The following is a 24307-nucleotide window of genomic DNA, read 5'->3' on the forward strand; positions in this document are numbered from 1 at the left end:
AAGGTGGTGTGGGTGAGCGATTGAATATTTGTGTAAAAAAAAATCGGCATCAAAAATAAGTAATTCATGTGGTTCTTTTAGGGCCACCATCAAACATTGAACTTTTATTTGATACAGCAAATGAGAATAACCAATTTAATGGCAAAGGAAAGATTGCCATATCTGGCCATCACTTGTCACCCTATGCACAAACCTTAAGTCTGAACATTTCTAAGTCTTTTTTCAGCAAATACTTCAGTATTTTTCAACAATATTTTTTAGGACATATCACTTTCTGATGGCTGATAGGTCACGTCACTGAAGGAAAAAAAAAATTAGTGATGGCAAGATATGTGAATCTTTTCCATGGCAAAATTTTTTTTTGACACTGTGGTCCTTCAACAGCGCCCTCAATATTGTTCCTGGACGACTCCATAAAAACTTGCCTGGTTTACATAAAAACAGATTATTGAACATGTTAAACCTCGGGCCACACTCGGAAAATAATTGTGGCTACCTTTCCCGTAAATTTTCCCAGGCCAGCCGTAAGCCATGGGGTTGACTTTGAAGACCAAGAAGCGACTCACAAACTTCGCACAGTCCATCTTCTTTTTACTTGGTGGAATAGAATATGGTAAGCATACCGAGTTGAAAATGTTTCACATTTTGTGCCACTTTATCTGCATTAACGTTGCGCTTTGAGTCATGTGAGTTGACTCCCGATCCCGCCCCTCCCCCCTCCCCCCTCCCCGCCAACTCCAACTAGCCAAACTTCCTAGTTGACACATCCAAATTCATGCAGTAGAATGAATGTTGGTACTCTAAACTTCAGAAAATTTGCTAATAAAATCTGATGATAATTTAATTGACCTGAATTTTCGCTTAAACTATTTAGGCCTACATGTAGGCCTAGTTCGAAAATCCTTGGCCTAACCTTCTGTCCGGAAATTGGGCACAAATCGGGCGGAGGGTTTCCAAATTGGAGTGGTAGGACATGGTCGGACTATCACCTGACCATGTCCAAATGTTAAAAAAAGCGATCCGTAGAGTCCTAGTTACTCGGAGTACATTTTAACACCACGCACATACATCCAACGAATCAAAACTTGTTTTGTGGGGCACATTTTTTACCGAGTCAAGACAGTGTGGATTAACACCATGAACAGTCATTAGCAATTTCCTCTCTGTATTAAATTATTATTAACCTAATCCTACTAAAAACATTAGTTTTGTACTTGCAAGAACATACATTTTCATCCTTTTCTAAATTGTGTTAAATTAAATATCATTACCTTCATCTTTTCTTTCTGATTTATGCTTTTTCATACTTTTCTCCGTGCTGTTACTTAAAATCTGAAAAATATATATGATTTATACAAAATTACACAAAAACCTATTAAATTTAAAGAGAAACGGATCACTATAAAGTGTAAGCTCATTAAACTAAGTGGTGCAAAGGTACCGGTACTTTGGTCTTTATGCACAAAGGGCATAGGCCTACCGGTATTTTTACGCTGTGTGTGGGCTATATTTACTTCACGTTATCACTAGGAAATTTCAAGATTACTATCTTAAAAATTTGTTGATTTTGAAGTCCTTGACCTAATCAACCGAGTCATGCACGTGATTGTCATGGGATTGTGCACGTGTATATAAACAAGCGGTTGAGTTTATGAAAAAAAAATTTGTAGCATAGTACAAGAATGCATTTTTTGGTTATTTTTTGTACCTTTATTAAACCAAGAAATGGAACAGAATATTAAACGAACATTTAAAAAGCCATTTTGCTGTTCTGAGAGTATTTCCCCCCTAAAATATACGTTGGTCATTAGTATTAGTTGCCAAATCTGATTCAGTCCTGTTCAGTCCAAATTCATGTAAAAACATCAACAACAACAAAATTGCTGTAAAACCAATTGACCTAGGATTGTCCCCATGGACTTAATTCACGAGTCGGCCGTATTAAATTGAAAGCGAAGTAAAATCTTCATTTTTGGAACTTGCGAGTAGAAATGTAAGAAACAAAATGAAGTTACTCAATATTGGTTTTGCTTTTCACCGACATTCATGTGAACACTGTATACTCAGTGTGTTACCTCCCGAGTGAACGTTGGAAAAAATTAAAAAGTTGGAAATAAAGTTAATTACAAAGACTGCTCTGATAAATAAAATGAATTTAATTAAACACAGTGCAAAGAATTTGTCACCGTTTTCATGAGCTGACACTTACGCTATTGGGTGTCAGTTTGTGAAAACCGCCTACAACAATTTTGGTTTCACGAACTGATATCCGGTTGTGTGTGCGCACAACGCGCTGCCGATCTAGTCTTTTCATTCTATATCTATGGTTTACGGGCTGAAACACGCGCTAATGTCTTTCACACCAATTTTGTGCGCGAGACGTATTCACTTCGATACTTCATGCTGGGGTCGCCATGCATTGGTGTATTTTGATGGATCCTATGCAACAACACACATCACAATTTTCATGCGAGTATCCTGAATTCAATATCCATGGTATCCTGAATCCGTCAAAATCCACCAGAAATTTAGGTGATGGATTTTGAAGACTCTATGGAAAAACATGCTGTATTTTGTTTTATGCCACCATGGTATCCTGAATCCGCCAGAATCCATCAAGACTTTTGCTGGTGGATTCTGGCGGATTCAGGATACCTCCAGTATCTACACTGGGGGATTCTGATGGATTCAGGATACCAGCATTTTTTGCATGACAAAATTGGTGGATTTTGGCGGATTCAGGATACTTTCTAGTAAAAGAGCCCCAGGAGTTAGGGTTAAAGCAGAACTAGTGACATCATGGAGCAGTGCAGAGGATTTATGTACCACTGAGCTTAAGGTTGCAGACCAGTAAATCGGTCCGAAATTGCCTGCGCCGGCCAAATCACGATTTGCATGCCCTCAAAATCTTCAGTATTTGAGCATGCTGTGGGCCATGAACTTGAGGGTTTGTAAAAAAAAATATGGGTGGAAGCCGTGCACAGGACTGTGAACTTGTAGTTTCATTCAATTTGGATGAAATTGGGGCCCTTAAAGCGCTCTATTTTGAAATGGAGTGTAGGCATCGTTTTTCAAAATGGCGATGGGCTTCTGGACTGTTTTCAGGGGTGATCATCTTCGGATGGAAATTTCTCCTAAAAGTCATCAGTTGACCCCCGAATTGAAAAGAAAACGAAAGATGATGAAATAAGCTTTAATTTGATGTGTGTCCCGAACACCTTGGAGAGTTGTGAGTATTTTTCCTGAATTTCTGAAGTGGGAGCATTTACCATTGGGGTCTATGGAAGTTTATTTAGGCCTACTGGTCTGCAACCATAACCAACACAAGGTCCAGCCCAAGACTTTGACACAGTGCATCCTGCAAAATCAGCCACACATTTTTTCCCATGATGTAGCCTCAATCCTACAAAATCCTCCATTTTGCTAAAGGGATTTTGGCAGATTTGGGAAGGTGAGGGATAATAGTACATGTGTAGTATTTGGAATGCGTACATGGAAAACGTAATCATGTACGCATTGCACTCATGCAGTGTTCGACAAAATCTATATGCAGTACAGGATTCAACATTTGAAAACTCGATTGGCCTCATGCAACCCCAGCCAGCAGTCAGTTGATAATATCTTTGATGGTGTTTTATCAGGGATTTTAATATGATAAGATATTCTTTGTTGTTGGATGACCTTCCAGTAACCTGAGCTGGACTCGATTTGTTTAGATAGATAATTTTAAAAACTTTACAACTTTTTGTTGTTGAATCTTTTGTCTTCGAGGGGTGTAGTTAAATGGAGTTGTGTAGTGTGTAGATGTTTGATCTTAACTGAGGATTATTTGTGAGAACAGTTTTGGAAAATATTCATTTCATTAGCAGAGCTCGAAAAATTTTTAATTTTTTAAATCTTACTATTACATGCACTGTTGATAACAAGGTTTGTTTTGTCATATTTGAGCTGGTACTGGTGGATTTTATAGCTGTGATATTTTAACACATGCTGAAAGACCAATAAAGGTTACACCGCATTTATTCAAGGATAAAATCATGATTGATCACCCTCAATTCTTCGTCTACTTGATTAAGGTAACTCCCCTGCAAAGCTTTGAGAGCACAAACAAATAGTTGCTGCATATAGCAATATTAAGGAAGTGTACAATGTAACTGAATGTTTTTAAAAATGTAAAAAAAAAAAAATTGTCTTTGGATACTGAATTGAATCATGATCGTGCAACATTTTAAAGATGGTGAATTTGTCTTTCTCTTTTTCGATTCACAGCCGTTGTTCTGCCAACACTCAATGAGTACTTGGGCCATCTGGATGGCGATCCCTTATTCTTTGGCATGGTCATGGCTGCGTTTAGCTTCAGTGGAGTGCTAGTGTCACCGCTCTATGGTCTTATCCAGGACCGCATTCATAAAACAAAAGTTCTTATTTTGTTTGCAAATCTGTGGGAAATAGGGGGTAAGTTTGATGAATGATGTTACTAGTACCCAGCCTGTCACAATCCAGTCCATCCCAACCCAGCCCAGCCCAGCCCAGCCCAGCCCAGTCCAGCCCAACCCAGCCAAGCCCAGTCCAGCCCAACCCAGCCAAGCCCTGCCCAGCCAAGCCCAGCCCAGCCCAGCCCAGCCCAGCCCAGCCCAGCCCAGCCCAGCCCAGCCCAGTCCAGCCCAGTCCAGTCCAGCCCAGCCCAGCCCAGCCCAGCCCAGCCCAGCCCAGCCCAACCAACCAACCCCATAACATATCCCAACCCAACCCGCAACCCAGCCCAACCCAGACATACATCCCAGCCAAGTCAATCGATGTAGCCAATCCAACCCGGCCCGGCCCAGCCCAGCCCGGCCCAGCCCAGCCCAGCCCAGCCCAGTCCAGTCCAGCCCAGCCCAGCCCAGCCCAGCCCAGCCCAACCAACCAACCCCATAACATATCCCAACCCAACCCGCAACCCAGCCCAACCCAGACATACCCATCCCAGCCAAGTCAATCGATGTAGCCAATCCGACCCAGCCCAGCCCGGCCCGGCCCGGCCCAGCCCAGCCAACCCAAACCAAATCAGCCCAGCCCAGCCCAGCCCAGTCCATCCCAACCCAACTCCATAACCCATCCCAACCCAACCCGCAGCCCATCCCAACCCAGCCATACATACCCATCCCAACCAAGTCAATCAATGTAGCCAATCAAGCCAGCCTCTTTCTTTTTTGTGTTTCAGGCAATTTTCTGTACTTTTATGGAGGTTCCAAGTACGTCCTGCTGGGCAGTAGGTTACTCTGCGGTAAGAAAAAATTCAGTTCATTGTCCATTGCAACATTCACCTGTCACATTCTGACCAGAAGCTTTCTTAAAGCTTATTGCAAGACCTGGATTTGCTTGTACCTACATGGGGACATCGACTGAACATGCTCTTGAACCCTAACCGCCCTGAATCCTCCAAAATCCTTTTTGCAAATTGGAGGAATTTGCAGGATTGAGGTTACATGGCCAAAGTGCATTGCTGATTTCGGAGTACGCACTGTGTCAAGGTCTTTGGCCGGACCTTGTGTTGTTTATTCTCAGCCGTGCATAAATTTAGTCCTTGATTATACTTGACATCCTCCGCACTGCTCCAGGATGTCACTGCCTCTGCCTCAGCCTATTGACAGTCATAGCCGGAGGATTTTGCAGGATTCAGGCAGTGGTCACCCCTCCATGGACCATATTCAAGAAACAACGGAGGAATTTGCAGGATTGAGGCTATATGCTATTTTTCCCTGAGGCCAATTGTAGGATTTTGCAGGATTGAGGCTACATCCTAGCAAAAAGGCCTAGGGAGTTAGGGTTAAATTGCCCTCGTTGCTTTGTTTTACTTTACCATTTGGGGTCTTCTTGAAAGAGACGAAGATAAAGCAGAAAATTGTGTTAGCCTGAGCCAGTGGTGTGTATTTCTGGATGGGAACGTACATAAACAATGGAAGGCTCCTTATTCATGTATTGGCTGTTTGGTAATAACCCCTACCCCTCCTTCTAGGACTTGGTGCTGGTGTCGGATCGGCCATCTTTGCACAAATCTCTCGAACGTCCACAGAGAGGGACCGAGCCTCAGCCCTATCCGTTGCGTCAGCGGCTCGGCAAATCGGTCTGCTGCTCGGTCCAGCCCTCAATCTACCACTCAACATCTGTAACTTCTACATCGGACCGTTCCATGTCAACAATTTCACCGGACCAGGGGTAAGTTGCAGCACCTCACGATCAATTTTACTAGAGTTTAGGCAAAAAAAAAAAATATTCGGTCTCTGGTCAGACCAAAGTTCCGGAATTGACGCGGCCACGCGGCTTTTTTTTTTTTTCTTCAAGCTTGGATTGTACAGACAAGGTGGGTACTATTTTGCTTTTTTGGTGTCCTCATGTACATTGATGTCCTTCATAATTTGCCTTGGTGCTTTCGATCATTTGCCTTGGTGCAATTTCCCATTCCTTGTGCTCTTTGGTAAAAAAAATTGAGGAGGTGCGGAAATAGAGGGCGCTGTTGGAGCTACCGCGGAACATTTTGGGGAAAAAAAAGATCGACGCGCATGCTTAAAATCGACACGCGCGCTGACCAGAGACCGACTTTTTTTTTTTTGGCCTTACAGTGGTTGCACTAGTAATCACTTCGTCTAGCCCAAACATTTTCAACTTTTAAAAATTTTCTGAAGAACTTTCTTAACTTTAATACAGGGATGTAAGTCCTCCTGCGGTCTTTTTTTTTAGATTGTAAATAGCATATTGGCACCACATGTTTGTATACTTCTCCTTTATACGTGTACCTCAAATTTCAGGCAAAAATGTCAGAGTCCACTTACCACCTTGTTAACCAGTTCTCGCCGGGATTATTTTGACATTGACTGGACCCAGGCGCGGGATTGTTTTCACGAACCTCGATGCCAGACGGGTTCAAGCCGTCATCTGCGGGTAGCACACCCTGATATTTCCGGCCTCGCTCGCTACGAGCGGGTCGCAGACAGATATTTCTGGCCTCGCTCGTTGCGTGTTTAACCGTCATCCGCTCTGAAAACCGCAAAACCTTTGCGTGTATACACGTCATCCGATGTGAACTGGTTAATAAACACTTTTGTAACTTTTCACCAACCCTGAAATTTCATGGAATTGTTTTAATTTTCTTACCTTAAAGTTATAAACAGGCATGCAACGTTTTCTTGGATCTGCTGATTTCCTCATATATAACTGCACTCTTATGCCATTAAAAATTGGAAAAACAGTGTTAAAAGTCTTGTAAAGATTGGATTTTTTTTTTTTTTTAGTTACTTCACAGTTGCATGGCTGTTTAAACTAAAGTGTCCAGAATACAACTGAATAACCTTCAAGGTTTGCAGGGGAATACATTACAAATTGTTTAAAAAAATAAATATTTTGTTTACAGTTTTTACAATTTCTTACATTTGTAAAAATTGGAAAACGGGAAAAAAAATTGAAATTTTTTTCAGTTAGCTCGGCAGTCAGATTTTTATGTATCTAAATGTTTTCTCCAGATTTTGATGTGCATCCTCTTCATCATCATGCAAGTCCTCATCTTCTTCTGTTTCTACGACATCCCACCTCTCGAAGAACAAACAGAGTGTGAAAATGAAGACGGCAAATCGGACCCCGTCGTTGTCGGAAGTGTACAAGCCCAATCAGATTCCTGTGATCCAAGCTCAGTTTGTTTTCAAGAAGGCGCAAACAGGGACATTGTCAATGGTGGCTTTTATGACTCGCACACCACGGACTCTTCACAGGGTAGATGCCAAAGACTGAATAGTGGACGTGCAGTGTGCAATGCTGTCCAACTGTCTGACGAAACTAGCACTAGCAGCAGCGACGAGAAGAAGACCTTTTCAAAGCTTGATGGTGAGATTTCCTATAGTGTTAAGTCAAAATAAAAAAGTTTGAAGGGTTTTTAAATTAAAGGGAATGTACAACATTTGCTTTTGCTTCAATTTTCAGAAACAAATGGATTTGGAGGATTAGTATGTTATAGCAAATATTGTTAAAATGACTTGTTTCACGTTTTGGGCTTGTAGATGCTGGAAAAACCAAGAAAATCATTCATTTTCTTGTAGTCTGGTTCCCTGACCCCACTTTAAAGATGAAACGCCGGGATAATTTATAGACTTTGGGGGAATTGTTAGTTCAGAGAATCGGTCTAGCAGGCTTGTACCCCTTCACAGGTGTGTAATCAATCGCAAATAGTTTTTGCAGTTTTTGCAGCAAAGAGTTTGCAAGCAGTTTTTGAAAAAAGCCAGTTTTCTCCAACACTGGTTGGCCGACCAGCGTTGGAAAAATACCATTTTTCTTGAAAATGTTGGCACACCAGGAGCCACGATTTTACAGGATGCTTTTAGACTGTCATTCCCTAACAATTCAGTAAGGTATTTTGTGATAATTTGATCATTTCGTTTTGAGATGTTTGCAAATGTTGTATCTTCCCTTTAAGCATTTGCTTGTTGGAAACGTCTTCACATAAAAGTAATACACACTTGAGGCTAGGGTGCCTAGCGAAAATGACGCTCAAGTGTCTTTCAATAGTTCTCTTTGCATTTTACCATTGAAGGGTCTTTAAAGGGAATATACATCATTTGCTTTTGCTGTAATTTTCAGAAATGGATGGAATTGTGGGGTTGGAAATATATATAGCAAATATAGTTACACTGACTTTTTTGAGGTTTTGGGTTCGAAAATGCTATAAAAACCAAGAAAAACAATCATTTTCCTGTAGTCTGGTTCCCTGACTTCATATAAGAAGAAACAGAGCAGTTTACATACATTGGGGAACCAGTCTAGCTGGCTTGTACCTGTTCATAGGTGTGTAATTGATTGCAAACAAGTGCGATGGTCAATTGGGGCCAGTATTTGAAGAAAAAAACAGTTTTTTCCAACGCTGGTCGGCCGACCAGCGTTGGAAATTGATACAAAAATACCACTTTTCTTGAAAATGACAGTATACCAGGTGCCATGATTTTACAGGATGCTTTACACTGTCATTCACTAACAGTACAGCAAGGTATTTCAAAATGATTTGGTAGCTTTATTTTTTGATGTTTGCAAATGTTGTATTTTCCCTTTAACTTTGTTATAATTATTTCTCCCTGTGCAGTATTCTTGAAGGAAGAAGTATTGGTGCTACTGACTGCACAGTTTGTCTTCTTGTTCAACCAAACATGTCTTGAGGTAAGCCAATCTTGCTGTTTATGGGATAACTTTCTATTCAAGAGAACTTTGTTTTAGAGCACAGTTTTCTTACAGTGTGTTTTCACAGGTAGTTAGTTTTTACATTTTGAAATTCGAAAGGAAGAACAACTCTCTCATTTTTGCTGAATTATTGTTGTTGTTGTTTTTTTCATGTGTATAGACCAGTGTAACAGTGATGACAAAGAGGTTACTTGACTTCGGCGGTGTGGAGAACAGTATCCTCTATGCTGTTGCTGGCTTCGAGGTGACTTACTAGAAGTTGATTTTAGAAGTTGACTTTTTTTACTTTTTTTGTTACAATTTTAAATTGCATTTACTTAACAGGGTCAAATTTTCTCTTTCAAAGTTCTCTTCAAAGGAACTGTCTCAATCCTATCCTCTCTAACCCTATCAAAATTCATCCTCCCATTCCGGTAGATTTTGGGGGACTTGGTCCTGCAGGCCTGGTTTGACTAAACATTGATGGATTATGATGGACTTGGGCCTGGAGGCCTAAAGCAAAGCATGCATTGGAAGCAGTGTGATTGATGGATTTTGGCGGACTTGGCCGAGTACTTAGTAAAAGACAGTAGGGAGTTGGGGTTAAACTAGGCCAACATTCACTCTAAAGCTCTCAGTTACTTTTCACTATAAGAACTTTCCTGAATACTCCCAAATCTATTCTACATTTCAGTCAGCACCAGTATTCAACTTTGAAACATCAACCTTTGATACCTTCCTCAATCCTGCAAAATTCTCCAAAACATGGATTATGAAGGAGTTTGAAAGATCTCTGAATCTGTTGGATTGTAAAGGACTCGTGAGGATTATGTTAGATAAGTTTGTGTTTGCACCATTGTGCCAAATCTCTTTTGTGAGTTGCTGAGGTTCTGAAAATGATTAGGTTTGGTAAAACTTAAGTTGTATCTGCTCCGCTCACAAGTACCCCTTCACCGGCATAGCACAAATCCCCTGGTGTACGTGCGTTACACACAAGCAACGGTGCGCGCACGTCAACCAGCGAAATGTACGTGTCCCACCCATGGGACGTCGTTGCTAGGTAAAAAGGCGCCCTCTTTTGTTGGCGCATGGAGCCCCTACCTGACTTCTTTTCTTCTTCTTTTGCCACAGCTTCTCCTCAGTTTCGTCGTCATCAAGTGCATCAGCAAGGTGGTCTCAGACCGTGCCATGATTTTCGGGGCACTGACTGTCGAGATAGTGCCCTATATTCTGCTGTTGGTATTCTATCCACATGCCACCCCAGGTCAGAATTACCATTTTGGATGTGCATTAAAGGGAAAATACAACATTTGCAAACATCAAAAAATAAAACTACCAAATCATTTTGAAATACCTTGCTGGACTGTTAGTGAATGACAGTGTAAAGCATCCTGTAAAATCATGGCACCTGGTATACTGTCATTTTCAAGAAAAGTGTTATTTTTGTATCAATTTCCAACGCTGATCGGCCGACCAGCGTTGGAAAAAACTGGCTTTTTTTCAAATACTGGCCCCAATTGACCATCGCACTTGTTTGCAATCGATTACACACCTATGAACGGGTACAAGCCAGCTAGACTGGTTCCCTGAACTTACAATTCCCCAATGTATGTAAACTGCTCTGTTTCTTCTTATAGGGAGTCAGGGAACCAGACTACAGGAAAATGATTGTTTTTCTTGGTTTTTATAGCATTTTCGAACCCAAAACCTCAAAAAAGTCAGTGTAACTATATATTGCTAGATATTTCCAACCCCCCAATTCCATCCATTTCTGAAAATTACAGCAAAAGCAAATGATGTATATTCCCTTTAATCAAATGCATCTTTAACCCTCCTATGCAAACATATATTCTGCGCAAAGTTTGGCTTTCAGTCAAAATCAACAAGTGACTGTGTTTAACATTTAAAGCTCCCAGCCCACATAAAGCAGGATTGACTGGCTGTGACTGTTTTTGTAACTTGATACAGCTATGGTTGGCCGTTATTGAAGACCAACATCGGCTCGGGGCCTGGTTGCCGATAATAGCTTGAGCTGAGTATCAGCGTCCATTCCCTGAACCAAGCACACATTTATTCCCTCAGCATAGGAAGGCTCTTGTTAAGGAAACATCACCATGGCAAGTGTAAAAATGTTAAACATTTACCATCTATGACGTCAATCACTGACAGGGAAGCTTTAACAGTTTGATTAAATCTTGCTTCGTTTTCCAGGAAGGGACAAAAACCTGTGGTGGTTTGCAACCCTTTTCATCGTCCAAGTTTCTGGTCTAGGTTTCCTCTTCATTGGACTAGTATCCTTGTTCTCCAAAGTCACTCCAGGTGCAATGCAAGGTGAGGCACAGACTAATACGTCGGCTACCATTACAGAAGGAGCATCATACTCGTGTCGCAAGTCATGTTCTGAGTTTGAGAACCCTATAGACCATTATCATGTTGCGGCCGTCTTGATTTTTTTCCCTTTCAAATCAATGTAACCAAAGCGAGGCTGGAAGGAGAAATAGTCTGGTTCCTTTTTGCACAAGAAACATTATCATTCAGTACTGTCATTGGATACAGGGAACATGACTGAAATGGTGGCAGCATGATAAAGGAAATGTGAGTGGTGTAAAAGTAACAGGAAAAATTCCATACATGGACATCACTCACTTTTCTCTGCAGTGACCTATCAACCATCTGAAAGCAATAACATGTCCTAAAAAGTCAAATTTAGCAGGGAAAATATTGAAGTATTTAGCGAGAAACACTTGGAATTTTTCAGACCAGTCTCGTAGAGTTTGTGCACAGGGTCCAAACTATTGTTTACTGCACAAGGGAAAAATATTTGTGTGGCTGTCTGCATGTTGGCAACCAACAGGCATGACGACACAGGTGACAATGTTAAGGAGGGTCTTTCGTAGTGAAAAAAAAATATAAAAAAATCCTATTTTATGATGTCACACAGCACTACAGTGGAACGCCGCTATACCGAACACCGCTATATCGAACATTCGGCTATATCGAACATTATCCTTGGCTCCCAGTTTTAATGTACAAAACGTACCGAACATCGTTGTTGAAAAAAGTCAACAGATTAACCACAAATTACCGGTTGTAAAATGTACATGGGTGTATTAAACACTATTTGGGCCACTTTTAATTCCCGAACATCAAACGACCCATAGTTACATTGTGTTCGAATGTTGAAGAGCGATAGATGGCTATTATTTCCCAAAGGAATAAAAGGGAAAATCATTGCTTAAGTTTCGTGACGACTCCTCGTGCGGCCGTGGGATGTGAGAAATGCCAGTTCACTATTGGTCAAAAGACGGTACCGGTGGTTCAAAATCGCTATACCGAACGATCGTTAGTACGAACACTTTCTGTGGATCCCACGATGTTTGTTATAGCGGCTTTCCACTGTTCAGCAGAACTTTATGGAAGTAGGAGGTAACACGAAGAAATGATAGTGTGAGCCACATAGAAGGTGTTTTTTTTTTAGGAATTTCAATGTTTTGGGTAAATTGCTGTCTTGGGGGTGGGGGCAGATGGAAATTCGTCCCTCTGCCAGACACAAGTGGGTGAATTTTCAAGACTTGAATAATTTAACGATCATGTAGTTGGAGATGCATCATGCACAAGTCAGCAACCCTGCATTCCCGAGTACGACGTGAAGCTTTTTGGGAAACGACTGGCCAAGTTTCCTTTCTTCCTTGCGCAGGTTTCGCTCAGGGAATCCGTCGAGCAGTGGGTGGAATCGGTACCATCATGGGCCCGCTGTGGGCGGGATGTATCGCTAACTGGCCGTTTGAGACGATAGCTGTCATGTTGGCCCTGTTCGTCTTGGTCATGGTAAGATAACACTTCAGTCGATTGGACAGCCGTGAAGCCATAAAAAAAAAGTTGCTTTCCTTCTGCAGAAAAGACACTTCCAGGGAAAATTGTCGCAATAGACCTCAGACCTAATGGCTTTGTTTACATATGTGCTTTCCTACGGGAGCAAAGATGGGACGCTAGACGAAGTAGGGACCGTCTACTACATAGGAAAGCGCACAGTTAAACAAAGCGTGACGTCATTAGGTCTCGGGTTTATTGATTGAAACTTTCGTTCCCTGAAAAGTCCCTCATAATTTTGTGTAGAAACACACCAGCGTTGGATAGGAATACATGTAGTCTTAAAACTATGGGTTGGGTTGGTTATAGTGCAAATTGTATACATTAGTTTAATAAGTCATGTCTCCTGTTTTGTTTTGTTTTGTTTTTCTTGTGGCAGAATTTTCATTTCAGTTTAAATCAATTAGAGTTTAATATTCAAGGTGAATTTCAAGGCAGTTCCAGCATCATGAACATTAAAAATCAGACTTTTTTGATATTTTAAGGGCTCAGTCAATAAACCTGAAAATGGATTTTTCAAATCTGGTAAATCCATCACGTAGCAATAGTCAAGGACATTATGACTACCAGTAGAAGTGTTGGATTATTTCACTTAAAGGGAAAATACAACATTTGCAAACATCAAAAAATAAAACTACCAAATCATTTTGAAATACCTTGCTGGACTGTTAGTGAACGACAGTGTAAAGCATCCTGTAAAATCATGGCACCTGGTATACTGTCATTTTCAAGAAAAGTGGTATTTTTGTATCAATTTCCAACGCTGATCGGCCAACCAGCGTTGGAAAAAACTGGCTTTTTTTTCAAATACTGGCCCCAATTGACCATCGCACTTGTTTGCAATCGATTACACACCTATGAACGGGTACAAGCCAGCTAGACTGGTTCCCTGACCTTACAATTCCCCAATGTATGTAAAATGCTCTGCTTCTTCTTATATGGAGTCAGGGAACCAGACCACAGGAAAATGATTGTTTTTCTTGGTTTTTATAGCATTTTCGAACCCAAAACCTCAAAAAAGTCAGTGTAACTATATTTGCTATATATTTCCAACCCCCCCAATTCCATCCATTTCTGAAAATTACAGCAAAAGCAAATGATGTATATTCCCTTTAAGTCATGAGATATTAAAACATTACACTTTCTTCCATATTGCTGGAATTGACCATAGCCTAAATTTCATGACATCACATTTTGATTGGCACATCGCTCGCATACACGTACGGGTATTACTTTTGTTCACTGCACACACTCTCATTGCTTGGTTTTCAAACCAGATGATAAATATCTCGTTCAGCAGTGTCTGGTAGGTAACATGGTCAGTTTTGATTCCTTAATTGAATCGAATACTGGAACTTACTTTTGCAACTGTGCGACGTTGCGTCCGAAACCATCGGACTTCGTCAGGCAACTGGTGACCCGGTGGACTGGTTACGTGAGAGACGGCTAGGAATCCCTTGAATCGGAGTCTTACGTTGGGGAAACCAAACAATCCCTAAAATCCAGGATCTACCAACATCGGCGGCCTAGCACTAACGAGGCACAAAACTCTGCTGTCTTCTTACATCTACGAGACTCTGGTCACACTCTCAGAAATGAGGATGTGGTGATCCTTGATAAGGAAGAGCAGTGGCACTAAAGAGGCATCAAGGAAGCCATCTGGGAAAGGGTCGAACAACCAACTCTGAACAAGAGAGGGGGGCTGCGCTTCAACCTATCACATGCATGGGACCGGGCCATTCCAAGGGCGGATCCAGATCCCAATTTTTTGGGGGGGGGGGGGTCAAAAAAAATTTGGTCCCCCAAAAAAGTGGGTCAAACATTTTTTTGGATTCTAGATGCTCTGTGGTGAGATCTGAGGCAATTTCTGACCACCTTAACCAATGGTTTTTTGAGGAAAAGATGGTGGTGTACTCATTGCCTGTCTTTATTGCGATGTCACATAAAAAAAATTTAAAAATAGGTTTTGTTTGGGGGGGGGCCATGGCCCCCTTTGGCCCCCCCCCCCCCCCCCCCCCCCCCCCCCCCGGATCTGCCCTTGGGCCATTCAAGAAATTCCTAGCCGTCTCTCACGTGACCAGCCCACCGGGTCACCAGTTGCCTGACGAAGTCCGATGGTTTCGGACGCAACGTCGCACAGTTGCAAAAGATAAGTTCCAGTATTCGATTCAATTAAGAAATCATCTACTACTACTGGATGACTGATAACATACATTATCATGGTCAGTTTTGTTCACCATTTTGTATTGCAGGGCATGAATGTGCTGTCGTGGAAACGTCTCAAGCCACATTCTGACATCACCGACTCCCGACAAGCGCCGGCACGGGACGATCTAAATGAGGAAGCCAAACCGTTACTTAATATCAACGCAGACGAAACAGATTATGGGTTAGTGGATTGAAGAGTGCACAACAGGCCTCACGGCAAATCCCTTAAAACCTAAAACAACTCTATTTCAACTTTGGAGCCTGGTTTTTTTCTAATTATTATTATAAAAAATATTAAAGTAATCCATAACCTATAAAAACCTATATTTGTATTCTGCCATACATTTTTACAAAGTTTTAACATCAATTTGACCCCCAATTTAGTTATTATAATTGCAACAGAGTGTTTATTGGTGTTACATGTAGGTAACTTTGTCTAGTGTGGAGAACTTGAGGTATTAGATTCACTGTATTTCTGCTACCTCATGTTGAAAAATTGCACCCTCAATTATATTTTGGCACTTGGAAAACCTTTCAAACCTGCAGGGTGACCCCCAAAAAATGCAACCATAAAATGTTCGCCTTTTCTAAAAAAAAAAAAAAAAAAAAAATAGGATCAATGGATTTTTATGTTTAGGGTATCAGATTAAAGCTGAGAGCTTTTTCTTTCACATACTGAAAAAAATCATGAAAATAGCACTTTGGGTTGCTGAGAAAATGCCAACTATGTAAAAGTAGTCATTTTTCATCATGTACACAAGTACTTCAAACAGTGAAACATTTTACTGTAAGCCTACTGTGCAATTATCCTTCATTTGTGCAATTTCTTTAGTATTTTGACATATTTATGATGCTGAAAGGGTTTAGAATAGGACTAAAAGGTACCTGATCAGGTGGGAAAAAAAGGTATTTCCATCAAATTCATTTGTACTCTTGTCATATTATGTGCCATGTTCTTTGTAAGGATTTAGGACATGCACAATTAGGTACAGTGAAAATCCCTTACCGTGGTAATGTTTTGTGTACAGGATAAAAAATGCATACTTTTACATCATTGGCATTTTCTCAGCAACACAAACTGCTATTTTTATGATTTTTTCAGTATTTGAAAGAAAAACTGAGCTCTCAGCTTTAAATCTGATACCCAAAACATAAAAATCCACCGATCCCTTTTTTTTTTTTTTTTTTTTTTTTTTTTTAAAGGCAAATGTTTTAGGGTTGCATTTTTTTTTTGGGGGGGGGGTCACCCTGTATATCTCCTGGAATATCTGGGATAACTTGAGGACAAATTAACCCACAAAATTGGGACGTTACAACAGGTGTTTCTTGCAGGATTCTGAATAACTTCCCCGGAATCATCGCAATTTTAACCAGAAAATGTTCACCTTAATTGCCCGTATAAGTCCTATGGTAAAAATGGCAGACAATTGTTCGGAACGATCACTATTGGAGACGACCCCGCATGGACGTCACACTTCTACGGCATATTGCGGGAAGATAACAGGGTCGTTGTTCATCAGAACCCTGCAAGTAATACCTGATACAACGGGTCTATTACGGATAAACTTGTCATCAACTTATCCCAGATGCGTTCAACAAGTTTTATTATTTTCTCTTAAAATTGCATTACCTGTGCTATCTTCAAGTTTCATCCAGAAAAAAAAAATCCTTTTCTAAATTGCAATTTTTCCAGGAATATTAATAACGTTATTCACTTCTGAATGAGCCATCGACGGAAAAAAAATCACTCTGTGTTTAGTTAGTTAATTAATACTTTACAAATTTCAAATTACTTGTGGTCCAACAGTTATTCTGCCTCGCGCGGAGTGGTTTAACCCCACAAATAGTGATGTAAGAATGGAATCTATTTGTGATGAAAATTGAAAATGGCATGGGACGTGCAACAATAATGGGATGACTTCAAAGCAGGTTATTCATAAAATGGAATTTTTTCAATTTTTCCATTTTTCACTCGGGAGGTAACACACTGAGTATACAGTGTTTATACGTCGGTGAAGGGCAAAACCTAATTTGATTTAAAAGCAGGTCTTGGGTTCGAGTCCCACCCAGAGTAAACTAGTGAACTATTCTTGTAAGCTGTCACAAAGCACTGAATTAACAGTGCTCCTTTAAAAGTCACATTGTTGCAGGGCAAACGAAATCTCAAAATTTCCTGAGATTATTTAAGTTTGTAAATTAATTTTAGAGTAGGGCTTGCAAATTGTTTTACTTCTAAACAGTACGTTTGTGTGAAGCGTTCAATGGGCAGGTAGTAACTTAGTATTTTATACGTGCACTAGTTACAAGCTTATGGCCAAATCCGGTAGTTCAATTAACTGTGATGGAAATAATCTGTCATTTCATTTCTATGCAGTGTATATTTAATTTAAAATATGGCATGTTCATGTACATGCCAAAAGTCTTAAAGGGAATATACAACATTTGCAAACATCGAAAAATAAAACTACCAAGATTTTACGAAATACCTTACTAGGATGTTGGTTAATGACAGTCTAAAGCATCCTGTAAAATTATGGCACCTGGTGTGAAGTCATTTTCAAGAAAATGGTATTTTTGTATAAATTTCCAACGGTGGTCGGCCGACCACCGTTGGAAAAACCTGACTATTTTTCAACTACTGATCTAAATTTACCATTTTTTCAGTCCAAATTTTGTTTGCTATTGGTTGCATTTTTATGAATGGGTGCAGGTAGGCTAGACTGGTTCCCTTACCTTACCATTTTTCGGCATCTATAAATATTGATCTATTTCATCTTGAGTGGAGTCAGGGAACCAGACTGCTTAAACATTTTTGTTTTTCTTGGTTTTTCCAGCATTTTCGAACACAAAACTTCAAACAAGTTAGTGTAACAATATTTGATCTATTATACTAACCCCTCAAATAGTTCATTTCTAAAAATTACAGCAAAAGCCAATGATGTACATTCCCTTTAAATCATTCCCATCTTTCATTGTATCTTATTTGTTACTTGTTAGAAAAAGAAAATTAGTTATGACAGTTGTATTGTTGCACCCGTTTTCTGAGATGAGTTTTGCGCACATTTAATTGTCCCTTATATTTTTCTATAGCGGATCATATTTTAAGTAATTAATATATTATATGGTAAATTTGTATGTATTCAGTTGCACAATAATAAACTTTAAAAAATTCTGAATTTAAAATTTGCATAATCTATTTTTGTAATAGGAAAGTAATTTTTCATTTCAAACTTTGTAAAGTTTTAATTCGTTATTTACAAAATGTCAACAGAATTATTGATGTTTATATGAGATAAAAAATTGAAGTCTCGCCGTAACAGAAAAGTTTATTTAATCATATTTTTAGACTGTGATATCGAATTTGTGAGAAATAAATTAACATTTTTGACTGATTACCCCATATTTTTGTCCAAATTTTTCTTTAGAAAAGCATATCTTTCTACAAATGGAGTTGGAATGTGTTGTAGGGTCCCGTAGGCATCTTTCTAGCAAGTTTCAAGGAATTTCATTTTTTTGGGTCAAATTTGAAAAAAATGCAAGGAGTTAGCCTTACATTTTTATCAGAATTTGGCCAAAAATTGACTTTTCTCCAAACAATGCAGAACTTCCTTTGGAAGTCAGAGGAGCACCAATCAATACTCAAACACCCAATATTTGGAAGATTTGGGCAAAAACCTTCGATTTTGTGAGAAATAAATTAACATTATTGACTGATTTTCCCCTTGTCCAATTTTTTCTTTAGAAAAGCATATCTTTCTACAAATGGAGTTGGAATGTGTTCCAGGGTCCCGTAGGCATCTTTCTAGCAAGTTTCAAGGAATTTCATTTTTTGGTCAAAATTGAAAAAAAATGCAAGGGGTTACATTTTTATCAGAATTTGGCCAAAAATTGACTTTTCTCCAAACAATGCAGAACTTACTTTGGAAGTCAGAGGAGCACCAATCAAAACTCAAACACCCAATATTTGGAAGATTTGGGCAAAAACCTTCGATTTTGCTACCCCATCATATTTTGTCCAATTTTTTCTTTTGAAAACCATATCTCTCTACAAATGGAGTTGGAATGTGTTCTAGGGTCCCTTAGGGGTCATTCAGAATTTTCAATGTTTTAAAATTTCGACTTTTTTTCCAAATTATTTTGACCCACCCACCCACCCCTAATTTCGATTAATAAAAAACTGAACATGACTGTACATGTACATGCACTTGCATGTACATGTACTTGAACACCATGTATATGTGTGTCTAGTTCAGTGACGGCGTGAAGTTGTTGGTCATCCTCTTTTATGTGATAAAATATGTGATACCTCACCAACAAGTATCTTTTAACGAAATTCAATCAGAATATTTATCCTTTTTTTTTTTTTAAATGTTTAATTGTTGTTTTACTTGTTGGTGTCCCTGCCACACTGTACGATGGTGTAGCCGTGCGTTATGCACGTGGATTGTTTACTTTCGTTTTGACGGGGACTTTACTGAATAGAGTCTGGTGACTGTACATAGAAATTTCTTTGAATAAAAGTCGAATCGTTCATTCATGTGCACTTGTTATGCAAAGCAGGGGCAGTGGTTCAAGGATATCCAGTCGACCTGCAGAAAGTGTGCAAGAACGCGACTTGAATGCTTTATGTGTCCACAATACAACGACGCTTCTTAGTTATTTCACTGTGTGACACAGTGAAAATTTTTGGAATCATAGGCCTAATTGCGTCAGCGATACTTGCTGGGGAGCTCTTGCGTACGACTTTCTGTACTTTGGTACTGTTGTTTCCAGGACAATGGTGTGTACGGTAACCCGACGTACCAAGATTTGTAAAGACGAAATTGCCGACCTCAAACTTGTTAGTGCCATATTTGGCAACTATATGTGCGTTATTAGTTTATTAAACAAATGAACAGGTTAATTAAACATAGTACCATTGAAGGTACCTAAAAGTAAACATAACAGCATAGAAGACCGACAGACGAACATAAAATGTTACAAAATAAACATATTTGTCTGGATAATTTTTTTTAGGGCGTTACCGGCAAGTTAACACAAACTTGGTGTCAAATAGATCATGAGAGTTACTTTTCTTTGACTTTTCATACAATGATACAAGTTTACATAAACTTTAACTGTATGACCTGCAGTGGCGTAGCCACGGGGGGGGGGGGGGGGGGGGGGGTGGGAGGCGCTTCCCCCCCCCCATGAAACCTTGTCGCCCACCCCCCAGTCGCCACCCCCACTGAGATTTTGAGTTTCGAAAAAAATTATCATTGATCTACATGACGCCCCCCCCCCATGAAATGTTCAAGCCCCCCCCCCCCCCCCCCATACACACCACTGAAAAATTCCTGGCTATGCCACTGACAGTACATACAGGGGATGATGAAGTTGGAAAAGAAACACGCATCGTGATATCGGAACGTTTGCGCGTAGTTCAGGCAAGTCAAAAGATCTATCTTTCTTTGTTTTTTTTATCTTTTTTTTCCATGGAAAGTGCATTTCGATTTTCAATTATTTAGCTTGACCCACCCACCCACAATTTGGAAAAAAGATCGAAATTTTAAAACACTGAAAATTCTGAATGGCCCCTTAGGCATCTTTCTAGCAAGTTTCAAGGAATTTCATTTTTTGGCCAAAATTGGAAAAAAATGCAAAAATACATTTTTATCAGAATTTGGCCAAAAATTGACTTTTCTCCAAACAATGCAGAACTTCCTTTGAAAGTCAGAGGAGCACCAATCAATACTTATAAACACCCTATATTTGGAAGATTTGGGCAAAAGCCTTCGATTTTGTGAAAAAAATAAATTAATATTTTTGACAGATTTTACCCCCTATTTTCGTCTATTTTTTTTCTTACAAAAAGCATATCTTTCTACAAATGGAGTTGGAATGTGTTCTAGGGTCCCGTAGGCATCTTTCTAGCAAGTTTCAAGGAATTAAATGTTTTGGTCAAAATTGAAAAAAAATTCAAGGGGTTTACATTTTTATCAAAATTTGGCCAAAAATTGACTTTTCTCCAAACAATGCAGAACTTCCTTTGGAAGTCAGAGGAGCACCAATCAATACTTATAAACACCCAATATTTTGAAGATTTGGGCAAAAGCCTTCGATTTTGTGAAAAAAAGAAATTAATATTTTTGATAGATTTTACCCCATATTTTCGTCCAATTTTTTCTTTTGAAAACCATATCTCTCTACAAATGGAGTTGGAATGTGTTCTAAGGTCTCTTAGGCATCTTTCTAGCAAGTTCAAGGAATTTCATTTTTTGGTCAAAATTGAAAAAAATGCAAGGGGTTAGCCTTACATTTTTATCAAAATTTGGCCAAAAATTGACTTTTCTCCAAACAATGCAGAACTTCCTTTGGAAGTCAGAGGAGCACCAATCAATACTCAAACACCCAATACTTTGAAGATTTGGGCAAACACCATCGATTTTGTGAGAAATAAATTAATATTTTTGACTTATTTTCCCCTTGTCCAATTTTTCTTATAAAAAGCATATCTTTCTACAAATGGAGTTGGAATGTGTTCTAGGGTCCCGTAGGCATCTTTCTAGCAAGTTTCAAGGAATTTAATTTTTTTGTCAAAATTGAAAAAAAATGCAAGGGGTTACATTTTTATCAGAATTTGGCCAAAAATTGACTTTTCTCCAAACAATGCAGGACTTCCTTTGGAAGTCAGAGGAGCACCAATCAATACTCAAACACCCAATATTTGGAAGATTTGGGCAAAAACCATCGATTTTGTGAAAAATAAATTAACATTTTTGACAGATTTTACCCCATATTCTCGTCCAATTTTTTCTTTTGAAAACCATATCTCTCTACAAATGGAGTTGGAATGTGTTCTAGGGTCTCTTAGGTATCTTTCTAGCAAGTTTCAAGGAATTTCATTTTTTGGTCAAAATTGAAAAAAAATGCAAGGGGTTAGCCTTACATTTTTATCAGAATTTGGCCAAAAATTGACTTTTCTCCAAACAATGCAGAACTTCCTTTGGAAGTCAGAGGAGCACCAATCAATACTTATAAACACCCAATATTTGGAAGATTTGGGCAAAAGCCTTCGATTTTGTGAAAAAATAAATTAATATTTTTGACAGATTTTACCCCCTATTTTCGTCTATTTTTTTTCTTATAAAAAGCATATCTTTCTACAAATGGAGTTGGAATGTGTTCTAGGGTCCCGTAGGCATCTTTCTAGCAAGTTTCAAGGAATTTCATTTTTTGGTCAAAATTGAAAAAAAATGCAAGGGGTTAGCCTTACATTTTTATCAAAATTTTGCCAAAAATTGACTTTTCTCCAAACAATGCAGAACTTCCTTTGGAAGTCAGAGGAGCACCAATCAATACTCAAACACCCAATATTTGGAAGATTTGGGCAAAAACCATCGATTTTGTGAAAAATAAATTAACATTTTTGACAGATTTTACCCCATATTCTCGTCCAATTTTTTCTTTTGAAAACCATATCTCTCTACAAATGGAGTTGGAATGTGTTCTAGGGTCTCTTAGGTATCTTTCTAGCAAGTTTCAAGGAATTTCATTTTTTGGTCAAAATTGAAAAAAAATGCGAGGGGTTAGCCTTACATTTTTATCATTATTTGGCCAAAAATTGACTTTTCTCCAAACAATGCAGAACTTCCTTTGGAAGTCAGAGGAGCACCAATCAATACTCAAACACCCAATATTTGGAAGATTTGGGCAAAAGCCTTCGATTTTGTGAGAAATAAATTAATATTTTTGACAGATTTTACCCCCTATTTTCGTCTATTGTTTTTCTTATAAAAAGCATATCTTTCTACAAATGGAGTTGGAATGTGTTCTAGGGTCCCTTAGGCATCTTTCTAGCAAGTTTCGAGGAATTTCATGTTTTGGTCAAATTTGAAAAAAAAATGCAAGGGGTTAGCCTTACATTTTTATCAGAATTTGGCCAAAAATTGACTTTTCTCAAAACAATGCAGAACTTCCTTTGGAAGTCAGAGGAGCACCAATCAATACTCAAACACCCAATATTTGGAAGATTTGGGCAAAAGCCTTCGATTTTGTGAGAAATAAATTAATATTTTTGACAGATTTTACCCCCTATTTTCGTCTATTTTTTTTCTTATAAAAAGCATATCTTTCTACAAATGGAGTTGGAATGTGTTCTAGGGTCCCTTAGGCATCTTTCTAGCAAGTTTCGAGGAATTTCATGTTTTGGTCAAATTTGAAAAAAAAATGCAAGGGGTTAGCCTTACATTTTTATCAGAATTTGGCCAAAAATTGACTTTTCTCCAAACAATGCAGAACTTCCTTTGGAAGTCAGAGGAGCACCAATCAATACTCAAACACCCAATATTTGGAAGATTTGGGCAAAGTCCATCGATTTTGTGAAAAATAAATTAACATTTTTGATAGATTTTACCCCATATTTTCGTCCAATTTTTTCTTTTGAAAACCATATCTCTCTACAAATGGAGTTGGAATGTGTTCTAAGGTCTCTTAGGCATCTTTCTAGCAAGTTTCAAGGAATTTCATTTTTTGGTCAAAATTGAAAAAAAATGCAAGGGGTTAGCCTTACATTTTTATCATTATTTGGCCAAAAATTGACTTTTCTCCAAACAATGCAGAACTTCCTTTGGAAGTCAGAGGAGCACCAATCAATACTTATAAACACCCAATATTTGGAAGATTTGGGCAAAAGCCTTCGATTTTGTGAAAAAATAAATTAATATTTTTGACAGATTTTACCCCCTATTTTCGTCTATTTTTTTTCTTATAAAAAGCATATCTTTCTACAAATGGAGTTGGAATGTGTTCTAGGGTCCCGTAGGCATCTTTCTAGCAAGTTTCAAGGAATTTCATTTTTTGGTCAAAATTGAAAAAAAATGCAAGGGGTTAGCCTTACATTTTTATCAAAATTTTGCCAAAAATTGACTTTTCTCCAAACAATGCAGAACTTCCTTTGGAAGTCAGAGGAGCACCAATCAATACTCAAACACCCAATATTTGGAAGATTTGGGCAAAAACCATCGATTTTGTGAAAAATAAATTAACATTTTTGACAGATTTTACCCCATAT

The 24307-nt window shown here is 39.0% G+C and overlaps 1 protein-coding gene across 1 annotated transcript; it reads left to right on the top strand.

The window, feature by feature from the left end:
* Nucleotides 1-420: 420 nt before the first annotated feature.
* Nucleotides 421-15866, top strand: LOC119746207. The gene is made up of 11 exons (XM_038223015.1): nt 421-613; nt 4270-4455; nt 5204-5266; nt 5999-6198; nt 7500-7857; nt 9104-9177; nt 9359-9442; nt 10309-10441; nt 11389-11508; nt 12875-13005; nt 15300-15866. Exons 1-11 carry the CDS (start codon nt 532-534, stop codon nt 15447-15449), a joined length of 1581 nt encoding a protein of 526 aa, XP_038078943.1. The 5' UTR covers nt 421-531; the 3' UTR covers nt 15450-15866.
* Nucleotides 15867-24307: the final 8441 nt, after the last annotated feature.

This window comes from Patiria miniata, unplaced genomic scaffold, assembly GCF_015706575.1.
Source record: "Patiria miniata isolate m_02_andy unplaced genomic scaffold, ASM1570657v1 HiC_scaffold_7, whole genome shotgun sequence".
Lineage (NCBI taxonomy): Eukaryota > Metazoa > Echinodermata > Asteroidea > Valvatida > Asterinidae > Patiria > Patiria miniata.